At 40.1% G+C, this 23,151-nt stretch overlaps 1 protein-coding gene across 1 annotated transcript in view; it reads left to right on the top strand.

Moving 5' to 3' along the window:
• The window catches only part of LOC140368303 (transmembrane protein 132D-like), a 37,250-nt gene extending 14,566 nt beyond the window's left edge, over nt 1-22,684 (top strand). The window contains exons 3-10 of the mRNA XM_072455280.1: nt 954-1,100; nt 6,520-6,691; nt 10,215-10,358; nt 14,815-15,023; nt 16,948-17,128; nt 18,217-18,330; nt 18,412-18,603; nt 21,132-22,684. Of these exons, the coding sequence (XP_072311381.1) occupies nt 954-1,100; nt 6,520-6,691; nt 10,215-10,358; nt 14,815-15,023; nt 16,948-17,128; nt 18,217-18,330; nt 18,412-18,603; nt 21,132-22,598 (2,626 nt within the window). The 3' untranslated portion in view covers nt 22,599-22,684. The remainder of the gene's footprint in view (nt 1-953; nt 1,101-6,519; nt 6,692-10,214; nt 10,359-14,814; nt 15,024-16,947; nt 17,129-18,216; nt 18,331-18,411; nt 18,604-21,131) is intronic.
• Nucleotides 22,685-23,151: the final 467 nt, after the last annotated feature.

The following is a 23,151-nucleotide window of genomic DNA, read 5'->3' as shown; positions in this document are numbered from 1 at the left end:
CTGCCTCTCAGTGATGCGTCTCGTTAGGCATCAGGCATTAGCAAACATGAAATGTATGAAGCGCATATGTACAAGCTGATGTGGGAGGAGGACGAGAGAATCACAGAGACAATGATATATTGTAGCAATATGATGGCTAATGTGATGTTATTGAGGTAGTCAGAGTAACTGCAGTAAACAATACTGATCATTTGGGGTAATACAGGAGGAGGCCAACAAAAATTGGTCTGACGGTCCATATTTTGGACACCCATTCCAGTTGTAACCAGGCCCAACACTAGCTTCCTAAGATCTAACAAAATTGGGCATTCTTGAGGTTCTATGGCCACATTAAGACTGTACAGACTTCCAGGGCTCTCGGCCTTTAGTCATTTAGTTTATTAATTGGTCATTGGTGTTTTAGTCAACAAAAAATGTGTAGTAGTCGACTCATTATTCATTTTACATTTCAAGGATTTATATAGACCAAAGTAGAAAGGACAAGGAGTGAGTACGCTAAAGATTTAGGATTGAATCAAGAGTTAAATCTGCCCTTTTACATATAAATGCACTGATTCTTAGTACTTTTCTGTTTAAATAGTTATATGTTATTGCTTTAACTCCAGTGGTCCTGTTGTGGTCTTGTGAGTTCAGATTAGATACATGGTCAGATTATAAAGATGCCACTGCCCCCTTTAAATTGACTAATTAATCTGCAGGGAATGCCTTTTGTCGACTACAGCACAATGTGTCTTATAATGATTTAACAAGCAGATAGGCGGCACCCACAGGCCCATATTTCAGTTCCATTTGCTCAAACTCAATAAGACGTACAGCCTGTCTATCAGAGCTCTATATCTCTACAAAAATACACTTGCATGACCCCACATACCCTCCAAAAACACACCTTCGGTGCTCTCTCTGCTCCTCTTGCCGCTGACTACAGTAACCCTGTGTGTGCCGCTCCATTGCAGGGCGACAGTGAAGAGCGGCCTGTCGTTCAGCGCGGCTCGCCCCAGTGACTCTGCGCTGTGGGACATCGTGGTGGAGCCGGGCCGGGGCGCCACTCCCTACACCGTCTCCGTGTTCTGCCAGAGGAAAGTGGCTGTGACTGCAAAGAGGTCAGTGATGTCAACGTGAGCAAACAGTCAAATGCCGGCGTGCAGCAGCGGGCGCTCCTGCTGTACACATGAGGATTTTTATTGCCCGCTATTGCCTCAGAGAGATCAGTCATCTTTATCGCCATCATAAGAGAGAGTTATGACCGGTTGACAGCACACAAGTTATTTCAAAAGTGGAGCCTCAAATAAAGTGTTGTTTGATGCTATATTGTTTTCAGGTAAACAAGACCTGATCTGGTCTGGTTCTGGTCAGTATTAAACCATAAAGTGGATAGATCATCATTTTACAGTTTGCTCAAAAGCGGGAAAATTAATTTCCTTTTAGAAACGGCAGAGCTGAAAGTGTCCACCCACTCAGAGGGGAATGTCATCGTAACAGGCGGCAGATTTTTATTTATGTGTCTTGATTTTTGAAACATGGCTCCCTAATATGTTTTAACTCTGTATGTATGTCAAGATTTTTTAAATAATTGAATGTGAAAACGGAAATTATCCGAGCACTCAAGCTTCCAAAAGCAGGGCAACACAGGCTCGCTCAAAAATCCATGAGTCAATCAAAATGACTTTGAGTAAACTTATGATGAGGGAACACCGGCATAACGTGGTTTAAAACATTTAACATGCCTTTTGTAGGATATGCAGATGTCCTACCCCTGTTGCCATGGTGACAGGAATGCGGGCTAGGTGTTATCAGCTGTCCGGTTGAGTTTGACGGCCCTCAAAAAAAAAGAGGACGTGATAGAGACAACAGAGACGCTCTGAACTTTGAAAATAACTGAACTTTGAAAATAACTTTTCATCAAATGACTCCTTTTGGATTACAGAGAGTAACGATCTCTCCAAGACAAACGCTAAAACGCTGAAAGACTATGCGGTTTTAGTGTTTTTTAACAGACAATCATCAGATTGCAAAAATGTGTCCACCTGATGACTTTACATGTACATATTGTGCTATTGTGTTTTACATGTCATTTTAACTGTTTTATAACGTTTTAAAAACGTGATTGATGCTGCATCACGCAAAATCAAGCAAGGACCGTTTGCAACTTTTCCAAGTCCACAGCCTTTTACACCAGCCACATCAGTGGAGCAGCACGACGGCCTTTTCATTCAGGAACGCCTCAGAGCCAAGGAGAACGCCTCAGAGCCAAGGAGAACGCCTCAGAGCCAAGGAGAACGCCTCAGAGCCAAGGAGAACGCCTCAGAGCCAAGGAGAACGCAGATCGCAGAACCGATCCAGTCCTTCTTTGACCAGACAACGTCGGAGCCGAGCTCCAGAGCAGGGTCTTGGACCCCACGCAGGCCCTTGGACCCTACGCAGGCCCTTGGACCCGACGCAGGCCCTTGGACCCCATGCAGGCCCTTGGACACCACGCAGGGTCTTGGACCCCACGCAGGCCCTTGGACCCCATGCAGGCCCTTGGACACCACGCAGGGTCTTGGACCCCACGCAGGCCCTTGGACCCCACGCAGGCCCTTGGACACCACGCAGGGTCTTGGACCCCACGCAGGCCCTTGGACCCCATGCAGGCCCTTGGACACCACGCAGGCCCTTGGACACCACGCAGGCCCTGGACCCCACGCAGGCCCGTCTCAGGATCACAGCTTCTGGTTCCGTTCGTATGAATGCACTTCACAGGCTGAATTTCATCTTAGACTTAACTCTAGCACACACCTAGATAGATCTAGAACCATCATGTCTAGTGTTTTCCATCTGTTATCGACTCATTTGCATGTTCCTAATTCATATTTATCTGTTATAATTATAATTATTTGGTCATTAAATCTTCATAACCCACATTTGGTAAAGTGTTCTTTCATTTCCAGAAAAGGGGTCAATGTCACGGTTACATTCTCAAACCTTTAGATCAACGAGCAAATTAATTTCTAATTAATTAATTAATTTAGATATCTGATTATAGAGTTGTTAAAATTGCCAATTATCCGGCTGGTGCCCCATTCTTCTCTTAAAATATGATTCAAACTTAGCCACACTTAGGCAGTGTGTCATGTTTGAATTCTTGAACAATTCTTTAATCAATATCAACCCTGAATGCCCCGCCTCCTTCACAAGTGGGTGGACATTCATAACCTTACAGTACTTGTACTAGTATGTTACCCTACACAGTACTTGTACTAGTATGTTACCCTACACTTTTAAAAGATCTACAAGCAGGTAGGTTTGATTCTTTCATAGGGACACATTGTTTTAGTTTAGTTTTTGCAGGTACTTTTAGATACCGTAGCTCATTTTAGATTTTCATAGACAAAGTCCTGACCTTAGCCTGTTCTAACCCATAACTTTAAATCATGTTGTTCATACATTAATGCATCATTTATGTCACAGGGATTTTTGGGAGGCAAGAGCCACAAATTGAGTGTACAAATTTTAGTCCCAACAAAGTGATAAATACCTGCCAATTTACGGGTGGGTAAGTGGTGCCTCTTAATCTCATGTACTGGTAGTGGTAAAGTTAAGGTGACTGAAAGAAACTTTGCTTGTTGGGCTGTCTCAGGGGTTTTCACCCAAACTACAGCCCGGAGTGGCCCCAAGGAGCCCCAAGTTTAGGGAAAATAATATGATGCACAAAATCTGGAGTGTCATCTTTCCTGTTTTGATATATTTGCACATTGGGTGATCAAAACAATCAGTAGTATTGTTCACAAGTGTAGCTTTGCATGTTACATAAACTGAGGTAACTTAAAAGGATTGCTCTGAATTTGTATTTTTACATTGCTAAAACTCTCAGCTACTGCAAAATAACTTTACACATAACGGTACACACTTTGAATAATGTGTTTCCCCCCCCGCAAGCATGACATTGGACTGTGACCTGGAGCTCTTCAGACTTTTAAATAAAGCCTTACAAATCATCAATGTCCCCTCTGGCACGGCCAATTATCTTCTTTGAGATTCTCTCTTTGAATCAATTTTTTTCTTAATCATAATGATAACACACACTTAAAACAAGCTTTTCCAGCAATTTCTGTGTTTCCATAATTGAATACAATAATTGAATGCACGACTTCTAAGGGTGGAAATGTAGTTTTTCATAAATACACAAGTTAGGAGAAGTGTCTTGCCCAAGGACACAACAAATGTTGACAGTGCACTTGGAAAATAAACATATTTAATTGGCAACAATGATAATGTGATCAAATATGGAATTTCAAATTCACATCCTTTTCAATCCCATTTTATTCAACATACAAAACCTTATAGGTTTTTAATTTAACATTTAGAAAGCTTTGCTAATGGTCAAAACCTCTGTCAGATTGCTGTTTTATATATGTCACTGCAGTCACAAAGTCACCTCTGCCCAACAACCTCTGTGAATCCGGACAGACACAGCAGCCAGCGGTGGTCCGACCCAGTTATTTATAATCATCCATAATCACGACTACGTTATCCAGGCTTAAGCGCTTGCACGTTCAGGAAGGCAGATTAGGAGGCACAGATAGTCCAAGTCCAAGTCTTGTCCCACGTGCTGAGCCTCGCAGCGGGAAACGCTGCAGGAATATGCAAGATTCAAGCAGTGTGCTTTGAAGTGGTATGTTCACGGTTTAAACCTCCCTAAACAGGGATTTCCAGGAAAAACAAGCCTTATTAGTGGACATCTCCTGTAGAAGAGCTGTTCAATGTATTGCAATTTGAATTGTCAAATCACAAAGACTGCAATTATTTAGATAATAAAATGTCTTTGCCTCCATCAGGTCATATTATGTATAAAACCTGCTAACACAAGTTTAGACCTCGACTTGTCCTGACATGCATTCTTAGTTGTCATTTTGCGTTTGTTTCATATTTATCTGTTTAAAATGTCCAATGTGAAAACCTGATTTGATTAGTCCCATCCATCAGAATATGAATTTGAGATCTAGTAGACTTAAAATTAAAATACATTGAAAGTGTGTTACATTAAGTAGACTAGCAGTTTTTGGAGATGCCAATGCTGTCAAATGGTCACTATGGTGATATTGTAAAAAATATGTTGGCAAATTATGAAATAGAAATGAATATGTAAAACTAATTTGAACTTGCACAAAATACTACCAAAATAATACTACTACAAATTCTCCTACTGGTCCAGTTTGGTCTGGTTTATAAGTCTGTGGGGAATGCGAAACGCAAATCAGTGTTTTTCTTATAGTGTTGATTCTCGCTTGTCATTACCTGTCTTGTTTTTATTTCAAAGTCATGAGTCTACTGCTTTTCAGTCAATAAAAAAAATAAAAGAAAACATGCCATTTCTTTTAAGCCCTTTCATCAGTGAGTTAGAGCCTCATATCAAGGTGCATTACAGCTTTTCACCATGGTACACTTCATTCCTGCTATTTATCCTTGAATTCCTTTTAGCAAATCCCACGCATGTGTCGGTTTTCATACTGCATTGTTGTATGTTTGTCCTTGCTTCCACAATTTGCTCTATCTGTAGCCCTCTTTCTAAGAATATCATTTTAGCCGGTAACAGTTTATTGTTTACTCTATGCAAAGTTTTTTACTTCAAAGTGCCACGGTTCCATTCTTGTTGTGCTCTCTTTTCTCTTTGATCTGTTCAACCGGCAGATCAGTCTCCTTTCCTCCCCCGGCATCAAATAAAATCACATGGCATTTCTTTGACAATCCTTTGACCAGAATACTTGGGCCTTGTCTCTGTCAGCTCACTTAATCTTACTTTTACATTCTCACCTTCCTCTCATATCTGCGGCTGGAAATGAGTCCTCTAGTGGGTTTCTTTCACTCACAGTTTGACAGGTACCCAGCCGTCTCACAGAATGTTTATTATATATATATATATATATTCATCTATTTTTCAGCTGTTACATGTTTTTGCTTTTTTAATAATCAATGCATGAAAGAACTCGTTTTTTCTTGTTTTCTTTGTCCACAAACACAAATCAAAGGAAATGATTAGGTGAAAAGATGTGTGACTGTTACAAGATGAATGTCAATAAGGTTACAAATTACATCAAATATATAATAACACCAAAGTGATAAATATTTTCATGAGCGACAATGTTGTTAGACCAACATGAAACAAAAATAGCTGTTTAGAAAAGACCAGTTACCACCGGTTATTGTGACAAGATGTTTCTGGGAATTGACCAGTTTATAAATGCTATAAAAGTGTTATTTGTTTTTTTCAATTTATATATTGGAAATTAAGACAATACTTCATTTCAAGTGTATGTTTTCTGTATTAACCTTGCACCTAGCTGGCCCCTAGTGTCCAGGATGTAAGGCCCATAGTCACTGGAACAGGCTCCAGTCACCCGCGACCCCAAGCAGTAGAAGATGAGAAGATGTTTTCTATTGGTCTTCTCTAGCCTTCAAATTTATGTGAAACAATAACTAATAAACACAGAAGGAATAAATGTAATATATTCAAATATATTGTTCTCTTTGACATTCTCACAGGGGTCTTCTGGAGGTCTTGCAGTTGGACTTTGTGCCCAGTGTTATTGCGGAGCACATTGAGAGTCAGACAATCTCGTGGCGTTTGGAGATTCCAGGAAATGTCAAAGATGTGGGCTTGATGCGGATGTACACGGCGCAGAGAGACTACGTGGGTCTCGCTCCACTAGTCGTGGTAAGAAAACCACAAAAACACATTTTCAGGTCAAGCCAGTATGAACATGGAATGTTTTAACAAAGTAGTTCCTCGGTTGAACAGCAATGGTAGTAATATTTTTTTACAGTTTACTCTTTGATTTGATCTTCGTCTAAAAGTCTTATAATAGCTTTTGAAATCTATTACAAAGAATGATTTTTTTATCATTAGGAATTAGAGAGTTATTTTTGCAATGGTGGTTTGCTACACGGATAATCAAAGGATAAACTATAGCTATAGTCTAAAACTTTTCACACCATGTACCACCAGATATGAACCAGGTCTAAAGCAGGACAATTCTTTGTCCAAACTAAGGCTAAAATAGGTCTAAAATAGACAATTGTTGTACTAGTTCTAGGTGAAGTAGCTGCCAAAAGAGGACAAAAATATGGATTAATTTGGCTCTAAATTCAGAAAATTTGCACTGTACCGTTGAAGGAGCTCAAGTACTACAGGCTGAGAAACTAGTCTATATAGATTATACACTATATTATAGCTGTAATCATCTAAATTTTTCCATGGTATTGCTGTAGAAAAAAAATACATCCTTAATAATAAAACACACATTAAATTATATAAAATGAGCCTAAAACTAAGACAATTTGCAGCAGATCAGGAGAAACTTACTGCCAAAAGGTTATTATTTATATTTTCCCTCGGACAGACGGACAGATCAGTGGCAACCATTAAGTTCCCATGATCCCTCAGTGCACCAATCACATTCATTCAGGCAATAACAACAGAGACCACCTGTTTAAAGCACTCTCAGAGCGGCCGGTTACTGCGCTCCAAACTGCGTCTGTCATGTTCACAAGATTCAAACTGTCAACATTCCTGTACTAGAAAGTATGTATAGTATTTACAACATTCATCTGTGCTTTATCACGTTACTATTTTCACATAAACAACACAAATACTGTAGGCAGAATGATAAGTTGAATCTACTATTACAACTAATACATTTATCTCAGAATAATAGTTACTTCCCCATCTTGGCCCGTAGAATATGTAGAACAGCAAGAAAATGTGTGTTCTATACGGCCCCATAAAGTTAGGTGTATATAGTACATGACATGTCAGAGCCGTACCATAAGATGTGTCCATGGGCAGTAAATAAAGATCGTCAAGGCCACGGGCTCCTCGTATCTCACTCCGTCTTAATGAAATTGGCATCAGCCGCAGATGTGAGCGACAAGTTTATGCACCACACTTAATGATTCTCACTTGAGATAAACAAGGTGACTCCATTATCATCTCATACAGCCGCTTCAGCAGGAATTAAACAGTTTGTTTAATGGCCGCTCAAATTCAATAAACATAAAGGAGTGCAATTAACAATAACAGGTCTTCAGATTAGCACATCAGGTAGTGAGTGTTTTCCAAAGTTAATTGGTACCATAACCTAAAGGTTGTATAAGGATATTGGGTATTTTGTTTTTGCATCTCCCTGTCCCTTGTATAACTGTGTGACGTGAGAATGGACATTTTTGATGTAGCAACTTGCCATCTTAAACCCCCTGCAATGCTCAGTGGAGGTGATCAAAACTAAATTAGAATCTGGGATAAGATTTAGTGAGTTATTTTATGCTTTATTAGTCCTCATAATCCAAGCACCTTGCGGGGAAAACATCACACTCCTGGGACATTACACTTGTCTGTGTTTGGTTACACTGTTTGGGTTCTGATTTAAAAGCACTGGCCTGTTTCCCTTCCTCAAGTCAAATTGTTGCTTATTCCAGGCAGAAACACACACCTGCACTGTACCCACCAAAAATGTGCTGCACTAAAAACTGCAGTAATGCAAAGTTTCTGCTGTTTTCAATTCATTTGATAAATTATGGGGATAAAGTGGAGCAACATGTTGATTCAGCTGGGGCCTTTTGGCAAGAAGCTGCTTTTATTATCTCCTGTTGGTTGGGTTCTTTCCACATTTTACACTAGTTTGAAAGGAAAAACTAATACACAGAGGGAAAATACATTATTTCCCACATGTTTGGTATGAGACTGAATTGGTAAACGGGCGAAGTAGTGTAAAACAACTTGAGCTAAACTTGATCAGTAAAGTCGGATTAGATCAAACCATTAAACATTAGGATTTCTGACTGGAGGGCACTGCCGGAGCAGCCAAGAGCAGATATTGCTTTCTGATTGTGCTTGGTCTGATCCAGTGGCTTATGTTTGGGTCAGTGTCGCAGGCAGAACTAGAGCATGTCCTTTTGGAATTGCGGTCAGCAGCTGTCAGCCCGAGAGTTCAAAATGTGAGGCAGCCAGGAAACATCTGCACGGAGCAACAGGCAAGAGAAGCAGCGATCACCACTAGCTTCTTACAAACTCCCCGGTATTACCATGTTAGATTAAAGATGTTATCAGAGATCTTAGAAAGTGGGAGGAGCTGTAAACCAACACTAGAGAATGAGTTAAATAACGCTACATCCGGCTTGTTGACAAGTTGCAGGATAAGAGCGGGCTCTCAGCAGCTAAGTACTGACATACATGTAAAGTACAAGGTGCAAAATGGGGTGGAAGATTACAAATGTAATCACGTCTGGGCACTAAGTCAAAGTGCTGACCCATATCTGTAATGGGATGGAGCCGCAGGTGTGTGTCTGTGCATGTGAGTCGCACACACCTGCACAGCATCATCAGGCATGCTATTTTTGTACCAGGCGCATTTGAATAAATAGTTTTATTTGATTATCCATGTGTGTCTTACCAACACAACGCTCCCATCTGTGGATTGTGTTGAATGTATTACCCTAAACATGAATTCATTGTGTTGCATGATTAGACCAGTCTTGCTTGTTCTATAAATGCATCATCAACATTGCTCTTTACTTAATGACTGTTAAAAGAGGATATTAAGACAAGTCAGTTACCACTTCCATAAATTTTTTATTCGGTCTTCTTATAACCCTTTACTGATGTTTCATATAGTGTACAGATGACCAACATTTCACCAATGCAGTGGATATGGAATGAGAACAGTTAAATGCGTGGTGCTTTTAAAAGTCAGTGGTTCCAAGGATCAAAATTCATCCTGTTCTTCCTGCTCTCAGAAAGTCCAAGAAGTTCGTATTATATCTGCCCTGTATGAAGGCATAATTATGATGTTATCAATGTAGTCATCAAATGCATATTTTAATATCCTTTTTACATGATTCTCATTTCTATTCCAGTCAAAGATGTGCCAAGGTTACATTTAGAGCCTTATGCAATAGTGATGCAGACAAAAAGCCAAGAGCCTGTTTTTGTCTTCTATTCCATGTCAAGGTCCTTTGAAAAGTTACCACTTATTTTTCATGTGGTACTTCTAACCTCAAAGAGCAGGCTGTAATTAAGACATGCAGCATGCGACTCCAGAACCCAACTTTTGACTACTTTAAAAAGTGAAATTAAAAGTGTAAACCCTCTCTCTCCCAGCGCTTGTGCAGTTGTGCAGATGACAGTAAATAAAGCTGCAGGCATACTGACTTAGGTGTGCTTTGTTTTTTTCCCTGTGCAGAACGTTGACATCTTAAACACTGCAGTTCTGACAGGTAAAAACGTGTCAGTCCCCGTGAAGACTCTGGCTGTGGAGGCTGACGGCTCTGTCACAGACGTGACCAACTTTACCAGCTGCACATCAACACGGGAGGATGTGCTCAAGGTAAATAGGAAGCAACCAACATTACATTTGCAGAAATATGAATCAGATTGAACTCGAGGGCCGCTAAAGTGTCAAAATGTAAAACAAAATTACCTCAGTTTTATGGCAAAGATAAGGTCTCTGTAAAATGTTACCAACAAAAATCTCCTCCTTCAGCATAAACTTATCATATTGAATTGATTTATACTTTTTTCTACGACTATCTTTATTTACTCCGTATGCGTAAATGCCTTTACATTCTGAAATATCAATGCAATCTACTGAATGTGTGGATATTTATAACTTGAAAGAAATATATAGCTATATTGATTATTTAGCCTTACATTGAGCTTGCTAAAAGAAGTTAAATTCTTGGGAATATCTTGGATTGTATGTGAGACTTACATAAAAGTTGCTTTGCCCACTGTCTGAGTCAGAATGCTGGCTTCTATAGTGTCAGGGGAAAAGCCCATTGTAAACAAAAACTCTTTCCCAGTCTGCAGTACAATCCTAATGGTGTTCTCGTGGCGCACTGTTTTGGCATTAGACAGGTGTAATTATAGCAGTGGGATCCATGAATGTAAGTGTGCTGGTGGAAACTGCCCCACTATGAATTCTTGTGGCCCTGTGCGGTTCTAGATAAAGAACGATGAGCTGTAAGAAAGCTTCAAATGTGAAATTATAAAGGGATTTATACATTGGTCTGCAAAGGTTGTTTAAAATGACCTTTCCCTCGACACAATAGATTGCACCTACCATTTCTCAAGTCTGTGTGCTATTCTATACATCTATACCATTTGTTCCTATTGTTTTAATGCATCATAAATCACGTACATACAAAAATGTAAAAGCCAGAATGTAGGGACACTAGTTCAAAAGAGCAAATTATATACATTTTTGCCGCAGTTATTTGTATTTTTTCCTGTATTTTATTAGAAATACTACAAGTTTAATAGAGGTTATGTAGGTGAACCTAAGAGCTCAGAGCACATCTAAAATGTGAAGAAGCTGCTACAGTCAAATAACAATATAAAGATCTGCATCTCTGCTTAATATTTAGCTTGACGTCAAAAAAGAAAGAAAATTAAGTAAGCAACTATTTGAATATAGAGTATGTTTATAGTAAAAATGATACAATAAGCTGATTAAAGAGAAAAAATAGATAAAAAGAAAAGTCAAATAAGTTAAAAATTCTGCACTTTTGTGATTCAATTTACAGACATTTCACACTTGTCTGATAATTATACCTCAGCTAATTAAAAACGTTTTACCACATTACATTGTCGGGATGCTTATCGAGAGATTCAATTTCACTAATATTGCTAATAACACTACTTCTACGTTTAATTTTGCCGTATAAAGTTAATCTGAGCAAAACACAAGCTCCATGGAGAAACATTTGGCTGCTGCCCATAATTCTGCCAGTCAGTGCCACTCAGCCGGAATGTGTAATGGCATTTTTCAAATAAATGAATGTCAGCGCATCACCAATGCCATGAGTTTGATACTGTAAAGGGGAGGTGGTCATTATAGGTTTGCATTGTCTAAAAGCTACACTCTACCGTATAAAAAGTGACACTAAACCCTTTTCAGCCATTGATAACTTTGACAAAATGGCCTCATCCTCACAAACAACACCGTGTGCAGTCATGTAGGTTGCTAAGCTGCATTGCTTATATAACAGATTACAAGTCCACAAGGATAGATTCACACAAGTTCCGCCTTCTCCCTAAGCACTTGTGGGTCTCAGTGTACAGTTGTCGCAGTCCATATGGCGTCACTGGCTGATCCCACCACTATGTCAACAAGCCCGCTGCATAGACCTCTGGGTAATGGATCCATGTTAGTGGGGCGGGAGACATAATGGGTCACAGAGTACACAGAAGAATAAAACATACCATTTATCCATGCCATTCTCTTTTATAGAGGCTGCAGGGTTTTAAAAATGATTTTCCATTCACTGCCAGTTTAATGCAGTTATTTTTGTCGGATCTGCCCCGTACGCTTGTTGTAGTCAGTGACCCCTCTCAGCGCCATGGCACTCTCTGCATACTTTGCTCGTGCATTTTACAATTGCCAAAGAAAAAAAAAAGAGCTTCAGACATTTAGTTGCTTCATTAAAGAACAGATCTGGATTAATGGAAATTTTAGGGATTGTCACATGCTTGAAAAGCCATTTGATGGATTGTTAAATGGAAATGTGGATGTCTGCACTGGACCAAAGAAAGATCATTTGGGTTCACTAGAACTGTTGAATTGTGCTCTGATTGTTGCATATTTCATGTTTTTTCGTTTTTGACATTTAAACATTTATTACATCATCATCATGTACAATTTTTATATAAAAAATAAGGCATTTTATGAGTAAATATGCATATTTATGAGGCAAATAAATCTGAAAAATTTATAGAACCAGGTTAGATTGTCTTGCTTCATTTTGTTGACCTTTTAGATCCAAAATGTACAGATTGGCTTTTGTATATACCGGAATTAGTAATTGATTGAACTAGATTTGACTGCAAATGTTAAAACTTTAAATCAGGCTCACAGATATCAGCCAATTCTTCTGCACAATCCATCAAAAATGTGTTAAGTACATGATTGTAGAGTCAGGTAGGTAATGTACAATGTCCCATATAAATCTATGGAAGCAAGTGGATTAAATAAAATCAAACATATTTAGGTACAGATTGGGCAATGTTGTTTGCTGTGAGCAAATTGAGCCTCTTCCTTCCCCTGATGCAAACCCTAACCCAATTTAAACATTGAAAAAGGGGGGTTTTGCCTGCCTGTAGTGTCTCGCCTTCATATAATTTGGCCTTCCTCAATGAGAGCGTTCAGTAGATTTTTTAAGACCATCTCTTCTTAGGTGGTTATCAAAAATCCTAAAAATCTTAAGGGTTTGAAACAGAATAAATTGAAATGTCACCAATTGTCCAGACACACATGACTCTATCTCAAGTCCCTATAAGAAATACCAAAACACGACGTCTTTTTACCAAGTTTGTCGTGTTTGTTCTCAACCTGTGCTCATCCACATGGTTTGCCCACTCTGAGGATGTCACTGGAGGGTGTCGGGGATAAGAGCTGTGGCCAAGTGGAGAGCTTCTTCAGAATCAGCCGCTCAACAGAGGTTCATGGAAGTCATGGCGCCTTCTGATTTTTCTCACTTCTCCTCAGCAGTTTGCCCTCCTCCCCCTCCTTCTCTCCTCAGAGCACTCTATTCTCCAGTCTAGTGCTCTCCAATTACCTCTGTAGAGCCACTGGTTTGTTAAGATAAGTGAGGCAGCAGAGGAGATAGGCCTCCAATCTGAAATAAAACACAACTGCTGTGCCTCACCTCATTGCTCTCCATGGCAGAGGCTGGAATGGTCCCTCCTACAGCTCAGCAGGGACACGCATGGGGCCCGGCTCATGGTGGCCCGGCTCATGGGGGCCCGGGCCTGGCTCATGGGGGCCCTGTTCATGGGGGCCCGGCTCATGGGCGGCCGGCTCATGGGGCGCCCGCTCATGGGGGCCCGGCGCAGTCCCACTCACAGCATTAGCTCAGTTGGTATAGCGCCAGATGCACACTGTTGTTGTGTCCTTGAGCAAGAAAGACACTGAACCCGCCTCACTCACAGCAGTCACCTCGAACAGGTAGCAAGGGCTGTCATCTTTGGGTGACAGGCGCAGATCTGCTCCGAACCAAAACAACTTACAACTTGGTTTACGCACGAGCATGTCGCCTCTGCTGAAAAACTGCTTTATGCCAGGGGTGGGCAATTATTTTCCTCCAAGGGCCATATTCAAATCCAGGCAAGTAGCGGAGGGCCGGCCCATGATCATTGAAAAAATACATTAAAAATAATAAAATATCAAATAAAATAGCACTTTTCTGTCAAATATAGGCTATTGAATCTATTATTTAATTCATTCCTTGTCATATTTATTAAGGAAACAAGTGCAGACAGATTTTACAGACAGTTAAATGGAAACTAAAATATTTCTAGGGGCCGGATTAAAACATGCCAAGGGCCACATTTTACCCCTGGGGCCACTAATGCCCAGGTCTGCTTTATGCCATTGACACAAAAACCCTATTCACAGTAAAGCCTGTTCTAAATGTACAATTGTGTTAAAAAGTATGAGCTGCAATAAATATCACAATGAAACACTTTGTAGTTAGTATTGTTAATTAGTCACCAAATGTACTACTACTACAGCTCAAATCTTACTACATCAGAAATGTATACAATAAGTCAATATCATAAATATGATGACAGGCCTGCATATAATACACACTTTTGTGTAGTCTAAATAAAGTATTCTCCGGCTAGGCTGAATGCTGTAATACACTGGCTGGCTCGTTTCAATTGAAGCGTCAGTTGCTTTGCTCTTTTACTTCTGTGCTCTTTGTCAACAAACGCTTCCAAAAAAAACTAACACAGTTTGAAGTGCTTAGACCAATCTGCCTCCTGCTGTTTCTTTGTCTTAGGTTTCGGAGCGCTGTGACTATGTCTATGTGGACGGTAAGGAGACAATGGGGCGGAGCTCAGTGATGGTCAACTTCACTTATGGTTTCCTGAGTGCACAGCTGGAGTTGAGAGTGTGGATGCCGCGTCTGCCCATGACCCTCCAGATTGCAGATTCGGAGCTGAGTCAGATCAAGGGCTGGAGAGTTCCCATCACCACGGGCAGCAGGAGGTAAGGCCCAGCCAGCCATGTCTTTTGTTGAGGCGCTATTACACATAAACTTCACTTGGACTTGTGTGAATCATTTGCTTTAGTGTGCAAAGTTTTGAATCGTCGATGTTCGCATTAAGCACAATTCAGCTCAGTGTTTGAATTTGGGAGAAAAAAAGCAACGTTTACAAGAAAACATACAAACTAAATTAACAATTTAGTTTTATCAGTTTATTTGCCATTTGTTCTGAATCAATGCAGTTGATCTAAGTATGTCCAAGTCTAAAAGGCCACAGTTTGAACCAAAAGTAAACACAAGATTATTTTTCACACCTGCACAAGTTTTGCATTGTGCTATATAGAAGTTATCACTTCTGTTTACCAAAAGGCTACAGCAGGGACAGTCCTGATAGCCTGAGGTAAAGGTTAGCGTGGTCTCACTCAATACGTACAGTCAAGCCATTACTTTTCACTCAATATTAACAACCACAGCTGCTGGTTTTCTCTGGGGTAAAAAATGTCACTGGGCTTTTTCATTTCCCATAACACCCGATAGTGTGATCAAGGCACAACTGGGTTATGACTTCCAGTTACAGTTACAGTTTTACCAATAGAGAAATTAATGAAAAGGATTCATGGTTACTATTATTGTAAGTGAGAGAAACAACTGCTCTAAATGGAAGTGTGATAACTATAATGTCCTCACATTCATCTGTAGCCGAGCAACTCAGACGGAGGCTGATGGGTGTGGAAAACATGAGCCATGTAACCATGGTATTAAGCTCTTTGAAAACTAGGAATAGATATGAATAGGTAACAACACACCCACTATCTGTGTTGTGCTTTAAGGGTTACAACAGCAAAATATCTGTCTCAACGAGCTCATTCTGTTTTGTTCTTTGATACCGTTTTCTTATTCTTCATAATTATGTATTTCTTTCAAAATTACGGTTGTTAAAACGAAAAGTTTTTTCTAAATCACACCAAAATTCGCAACTTAACTTCATACTCATTTTAGCAGATGTTGATTACGACAAAATGAAGGAAAAAAACATTGCATGGGGTAGGTGAATGAATAGTTTAAGAATGATTTTCAGAAGTACTCTTTTTAGAAGTAATCCTACAGTTTATACATTTAGGATCCGTTCGTTTAATGAGACAAGAGTTTAGGACAACTTAAAAACGTATGTAAAATGCAAATGTTAAAATGTTTGTTGTGTAAAATTCACAACAACAACTTTTCATTTGTATAGAGATCAAATTAAACCATTTGGTAATATCAACATCAACATCAAGGCCAGATTGTTGAATTGCAATTAATGTTTTTCAAATGAACAATGTAACATCCTTCAACCTGTATATTCCCCATCAGGTTTGTAAACTGACAATATAACTAATAATATCTGTAAATGTGATGATGTTTATCTGAACCTGTCTTGAGGCCTGCAGTCTCACCTTGTTGTGCGATGCATGGCACAGTATATGTGATAAATAAATAATAATGAGCAGCACTATGAAACATCAGGTTTGCTCATTACTTCTTTGACCCTTCACCCTCGCTCAACAAACAAGTCTGTAGGTTTTATTAAATGCTTATGGAAATACACTGATCATTTGTCAAAGAAGAGGTCAAATAAAGTAGCATTTTTTTAATTACCGGTACTGCACACAATGTTGACTCACTGATTAAGTGCTTAAAGGAAAATACCACGTACCTTTGTTATGTATGTAAATTATCTACATGTGCATAATGTTTAACTACAGCAAATGATGGGTAGTGTAGGCGGGAGGAAAAGTCATCATTAACTCCCTTACTAAAATACAACATTGCAGATAAAAGGAACTTCTGTCTCTTTTCTACATGTATTGTCATTTTCAAATAACCACAGCGTTTTTACGGTGTTAAGACGTTTTTACTTGAATGTTTTTTTTTTATTTCTCTCAGGTTAAACTGGGACAGCGAGGAGGAAGAGGAGATGAGGAAGGGCAGAGGATGCATGCTGCAGTACCAGCACTCTTCCATACGGGTGCTCACTCCATTTACAGCCCAGTCGGACACAGAGGCTCTACCAGCACCTCCGACTCAAGAGGAGCCCGTGGAGTACTTCATGGGATCAGACTGGCAGGTAAAAAGCATGTAATAAGTAGAGATGACATAATATTACATTTCAGTGGTGTGGTTGGTGAGAAGAAATATTGCGATTTTAAGATTTTTCTGCGTGTTTGACCAAACAGTGAAATCATCTAATGGAACCCCGTGCCTCAGTATATGACTTTCTGAATGATAAAAGTGCTAATATTACTGTACAGAACCTAGTTTGATTGGGTTTGAATGAACTGTTATTACTCTTGTTTTTTGTTTTTTTGGGGGGGTTTTAATTCAATTCTGTTCAATTTTATATTGACTAGGGATGGGTTGTATGAATATTGGTTCCAGTATCAGTGTTATTGGAGGATTTCTTTTCAAGATATTGGTATTGGTCTGATATATATTAGCAATGTTTAAGTTGACCCAGTCTCTGTGTGATACTGTGTCATTTCCAGCTTGTCCTCAGTGCTTCCATTGTGTCTTTTTGAACTGACTAATGAGATAAAAATAGAACAAAATTGAAATAGAGGAGCAATCAGGCTGAAAGTATGGCTGGATTTTTTTACAATTTTGCCAAAAATATTTTATAATCCAGATAAATACATTTTGTTATTTATTATTCATTTTTACAAAGGATAAAAGTTAGTTTGTGAACTTTACCATAACTTCACATATATCTGCTGCCTTGCTATTGGTTTCAAATCTTAACATTGAGGTTATTTATTACTGGACACAACGGCAAGACAAACCTTGAATTTGTCCAAAAAAATCCATATTGGCCCATCCCTACTTTAACTTTTTAACTCAAATTAAACTAGGCTGGACTGGCCTTAACTACTTTGTCAAACTTTCAGGAGAAATTAGTAATTGGCCAAAAAATGAGTGTTTTGCAGTTTTATAATTAGAATAGTTGTAATTGAATTATTATTATGAATATATTAGTATATCCCTGCACGTGGCCTAGTTGTCATTACATATATACAACCAAATGTGGGGCCTACCTCAGACCTACAAATTCCAAGTCCACAAACAATTTATATTCACAATTTCACCCAGTGATGCTGAGATCTAGAACTAGACAGCTAAGCCAACTGTGTAACTGTGTTATGCCTAAATCTCTTCCAGTTGGATGTGACCAGTCTTGTGCGCAGCTCTGTGAAAGTAGCAGATTCAGAAGTCGCTAAAGTGTCTGATGGTGTCATCCTGCAAGGACGGGCCCTGGGCACCACCACTGTAATGGTCCGTCCGAAATCTCACACAATGTTGCTAAATGCCCATATTGTATCCCAGTTTTGTATTGACTTGTTGTGCTTGTTGCAGGTGGTGTCTCCGGTGACATCCGCCATGCTGGCAGAGAGGAGCATCCGGGTGGTGGATGATAAAGTCAGTGTGACAGAGCTGGGGGTGCAGCTGGTCTCGGGGCTCTCTCTGTCTCTGCAGCTCAGCCCAGAAGGCAACAGGGCAATAGTCGCCACAGCAAATACCCGGGAGGTCATCACACAGCTCAAACAGGTGAGTGTGTGAACAAAAGCAGGTTAAATCCACTAAAGTAAAATGCTTAAGTGTGACCCTTGTGTTAATTCTAGTAGTGTTCAGTTGATGCCTTTAGAGTTCATGATATATTTTGGGAGTTGTAGGTCCTGAAATAGTTTTCATTTGGAACTGTAAATTCCTTTTCTGACTGGGAAATAACTTCGATGGACAGTGAGAATCTTTATTTGTCCCACAATGTTGCAAAGTACTGTTCAAGAACTGTTGGTGAATAGAAACATGCAATAAAAAAATCAATACAAATAACTATTAGAAATTAAACTTTACTTACCAGTACTTTGCTATTTAAAAGTGAAAAAACAATAATGCTTTATGTAATAAACATTGGTATAGAAATGTTATAAAATATACATTATTGTTATTATCATAGTGTACTAATTGTATGTTAACTGTGTGTCACTCAGACCTGTTTTGTTTGGTGTTGCAGTCCCACACTTTATAATGAACAGCTGAATTGTATCAGAGAAAAAGCTTTGGGTTGTAATGTAATTTTCACACCATGAGAGCCCATAATGTGTCATTCCAGCATATTAAAATGGTAGAAATATTCAAAGTACTATAAGTGATGCCTTAATATAAACTATAAATGATAAATGAGGTGTCTATTGTATTGTACTCTTATCCTCACTCCACAGTCTGATTAGTTGCACTGAACATTCACAATTTTCTTTTTACATTCACAATTAGCTTTTAGTTGATTTGGGTAATCTATTATAATCTTTTGTCTGTTCCAAGTAAGCCTCTGGCAAAAAGTGTCTCTGTGTTTGAATCACACATGCATGCAAATAACTATTGCCAAATAAAAATAAAGCTCCTAATATACTCCCTACTTAAGCAGTTGCTTGAGTAGAAAACGGGTTAAGTATTTTTTGGCAGCGACAACAACATTAGTCTGCTATAACTATGAAATATCCTAATGCCAGCGTTTGGGAGCTGGACCAAATAATCACAGATACACATTTGAATTCATAAAATACATACACAACTATTAAAAGCTCTCAGTTTGTGGAAATAAACTAATGGTATTCAAAACGTCATGTTTACTATTATTGCTTAATGTTGCATTGCAAATATTAAAAAGCTGTCTATAATTAATTAGTGACTGGTGGTTCAATTCCAGGCCAAATCTCCAGCTACACCATTTTCAAGTTGAAAGTACATTTTTCATATGCCAGGCTTGGTGCGGCTGGCCTCAGCATCGTGAGTTCGATTTCTTGCTCCGATAATTAGCTGAATGTCCTCCCTGCAACATGTGGCTATAGCTGCCACAGAATTCATGTCTAAGGTGCACCTGGGAACCGCTCTGCTATTTGCCGGCTTGTCTCCATTGAAAAGTTTTACATTTCTATTGCATTAAACGTATCTATCTTATATTTATTCAGTTACCATGTTGAAATGCACATGTTCATGCTTGCTTCTCCACAGATCAAGCCTATAACATCGCCATATAACATGGTCTAACCTGCTTGTTTCCATGGATATAGAAAAGTTGAACATTTCTGGCCAAGCATTACGATGTTTAAACCCAACTCTTGCACCAAGACGTGAATGTAAATGTACAAGACTTGTCACAGCAGAGCAAATGCATGCAACAGTGACCTCAGGGGTGCAATATGTTGAGTTTCCATTGTATTTGTGACTCCGACTGCGGCTCTCTGCTGTTTGAGAGAGAGGCAGAAGCATGCAGGGCACAGGCATGATCATTTTAAAAGCTCCCTCGCACACTTAGCCATGACAGTCTGCCCATTTGTGCACCAACTCTTCTGCAACAGTGCAGACCAGCAATTAGTCCAGTCCGGTAGGACAGCTCACTTACTACTGTGTTCTCGCTGTGCTGCTCTGTCGCTGTCAATATGAAACTATTAAAGTCATGCTATCACTGATGAACTGTCTGCCATGGCAAACTGTGATGTACTGCTCGGGGCGACTGGGCAAATATAGCTTATGAGAGTAGCCCAGTAGCTTACATTGGAATCAGGAAATAGGTCATAGTCTATTAATGTAATTGGACTGGCTAATTCAGCTCCTGGCACGACGCATGTCTTTCTGTTAATTTGCTGTATTAAACTCTCTTTATCCACTTTGCCTAAATGACTTTCCCGGCTGTGATTTCACAGAATTATGATCTGCGCTGCATCCCACAGAGTGTAATCATAACGATATTAGCATTCATTTAGTTTTATTAAGAGTTATTGGGTTATCACTGAAAAAAGGGAAGTAAGCTAATGATTTTGCTTTGCATTGACCTGCTTTTAAAACATGTTTTTTTTCCTTCTATTACAGATTTTTTTTTTAATTCAATTAATTTAAAACTAAGCTCAAAACATTATCTTTTAGCAAATGTATCAAGTTTTACTTTTCCAAAAGAATGCAAACGTGAGAAGGGGATCTGTGGTGTTGTTGAGCCCGATACTGGACTTCTTTATTGCTTCATTTTTCTTCAGACACATTTCGTATTGTTTCTATTTTCTTTGTATTTTCTGTTCCAGGAAGCAGTGGTCACCTGCTGGGTCCATTTCAGCGACGGGGCGGTTGTTCCTTTGGACCTGTTTGACCGCACTATATACTCCCTGAGCGTCACGACACCAGATGAGAGAGTGGCCACAGTACGCCGCACTCCGCAGCACACATTTGTGCTGGCTCAAGGTGAAGGGGAGGGCCAGGGCGCGCTGGTGCGGGTTGAACTGAGGATCTGTGAGGACTGTCAGAAGTCCAAGAGGAAGAGCAAACTGGTGGTGGGCACTGGTCTGCTCCGGATTAACATTCAGAGTAATAGCATATATGGAGACAAGGACGAGGGAGGGATCGACACTGACGGAGTTAAAGGTTCCCAATCAGAAGTGGTCGGCGAGATTAAAACATCCCAGCGTTCTGTAACAGATGGCGATAAGAGCTTGTTTCAAAGAACAGTAACTGATCCGTATACTGCTGCAGAAACAGCCACTTCCACCATGCTGTCAACCAGATCTGTGCTGCCACATGCCATATGGATCAGTAACACCACCCGGGAGTCCAGAGCCACTACATATGCTGCAGCCACCACAGTCACAACAGTTAGTCCCATGCTCAATACACCACAGAGTATTGCTAAGCCCACCACAACAGCAGTGGCAGTGAAAACAGAAGGCAAAAGCTTTGGGAATATGGTTGAGAAGTCTGATTTCCCTGCTAACAAGGACGCCCCAAAAGCCGAGCTAACCCCGAAGAAAGAGCCACCCAGATCAAAAACTCCTACTTTTATAGAAAGTGATCTGATAAAGACATTCCGCTCCATGTCCGACATAGAAATAGCCATGTACTCTCTGGTTGGATTATCATGTGTGGCCATTTTAGCATTCCTGATCAACTGCGCGTCATACACTCTGTGCTTCCGTAATCAGAAAACTCCCATACAGGCTCCGCCCCATCCCCCGGGTGGCCCCAAAGATCACAAGCACGATTGGGTCTGGCTGGGAAGCGGCAATCACCGCAACCCACCACCTCCAGGTACTCCAGCGCCCCCGGGTACTTTAAAGAGAGAGCGCATCCTAGAGTCCCGGCATTCGGTTGACTCAATGGGTCATCACCATCACCACAACATGGAAAACGCCATTCCGACTGGGGCCGCGCCTGGCTTCCCAGAGAGAACGGCCACGCTGGGGAGGTGTCGGACAAGCTCCCAGCAGCAGCTGCTTCCAGGGAAACCCCTCGACCCCATGGTGAACCGCTCAGCCACATTGTTAGCCAGGCCGCACCGCACCGAGCCGCTCCACTCTCCCACCAGTAAGAGGAACCAGGTCCAGTTTACTACGTTCACCACGCTGGACATTAAGCACTTGGCTGCACTGAAGAAAAATGGCGTTGATCTTAATTGGGCTAACCAACATGTGCAGCCCCCCCAAGCCCCGCCGGAACCACAGACGCCCCTCCCTGACATGCCCTGGCCTGTGGTGAAGCCTGTGGGAGAGCCCCAGTGAGCACCTTGTGACTGGGACATTTATGTGAGAGACTGGGAGTAAAGTGAGCTACTTGTTTCTAAGAAAGAATGACAAGAAAATGAGAGTAATGTGTTTATTCACAAAGACTATGAATAGATGTTTGAATAGAATGTGTAAATACGCAACGTCATGAAATTTTATTACAGAAAAATAAGAAAGTTATATTATAGTGCAGTGACAGCAGTTTGAAATGTCCGAAAGCCAAATGTTTTTATGTGAAGATTTGCATGTGCTATCAACATGACAATGATATAGATATGGCAATGTTGTATATAGTCTAATGTTTATACTGCATAATTCTCCTTTTTAACTCACGACAAATGATTTGGGATTTTCTTTGACTTTTGTACAATGTGTCTTCTTTCCTCAAATAGCAGATGTATTTCTGCTTGTCAGGGTGAATGCAGTAAAGCAGGATGATATTTTGTAAATTATTCTCTGTTTTCTTTCCAGCCTTTTCTGTTTTATTATTTGAGCCCTCCAGAGAATACATGGCAAGTGTGTGCAATTTGTCAGACAATATGCAGCGTTT

The sequence above is a fragment of the Eucyclogobius newberryi genome, unplaced genomic scaffold, assembly GCF_026437365.1.
Source record: "Eucyclogobius newberryi isolate DKJ021-1_F unplaced genomic scaffold, fEucNew1.0.hap1 SCAF_2, whole genome shotgun sequence".
Classification (NCBI taxonomy): domain Eukaryota; kingdom Metazoa; phylum Chordata; class Actinopteri; order Gobiiformes; family Gobiidae; genus Eucyclogobius; species Eucyclogobius newberryi.
The sequence above is the reverse complement of the archived record's forward strand: the minus strand, read 5'-3'. Positions and strand labels throughout refer to the sequence as shown.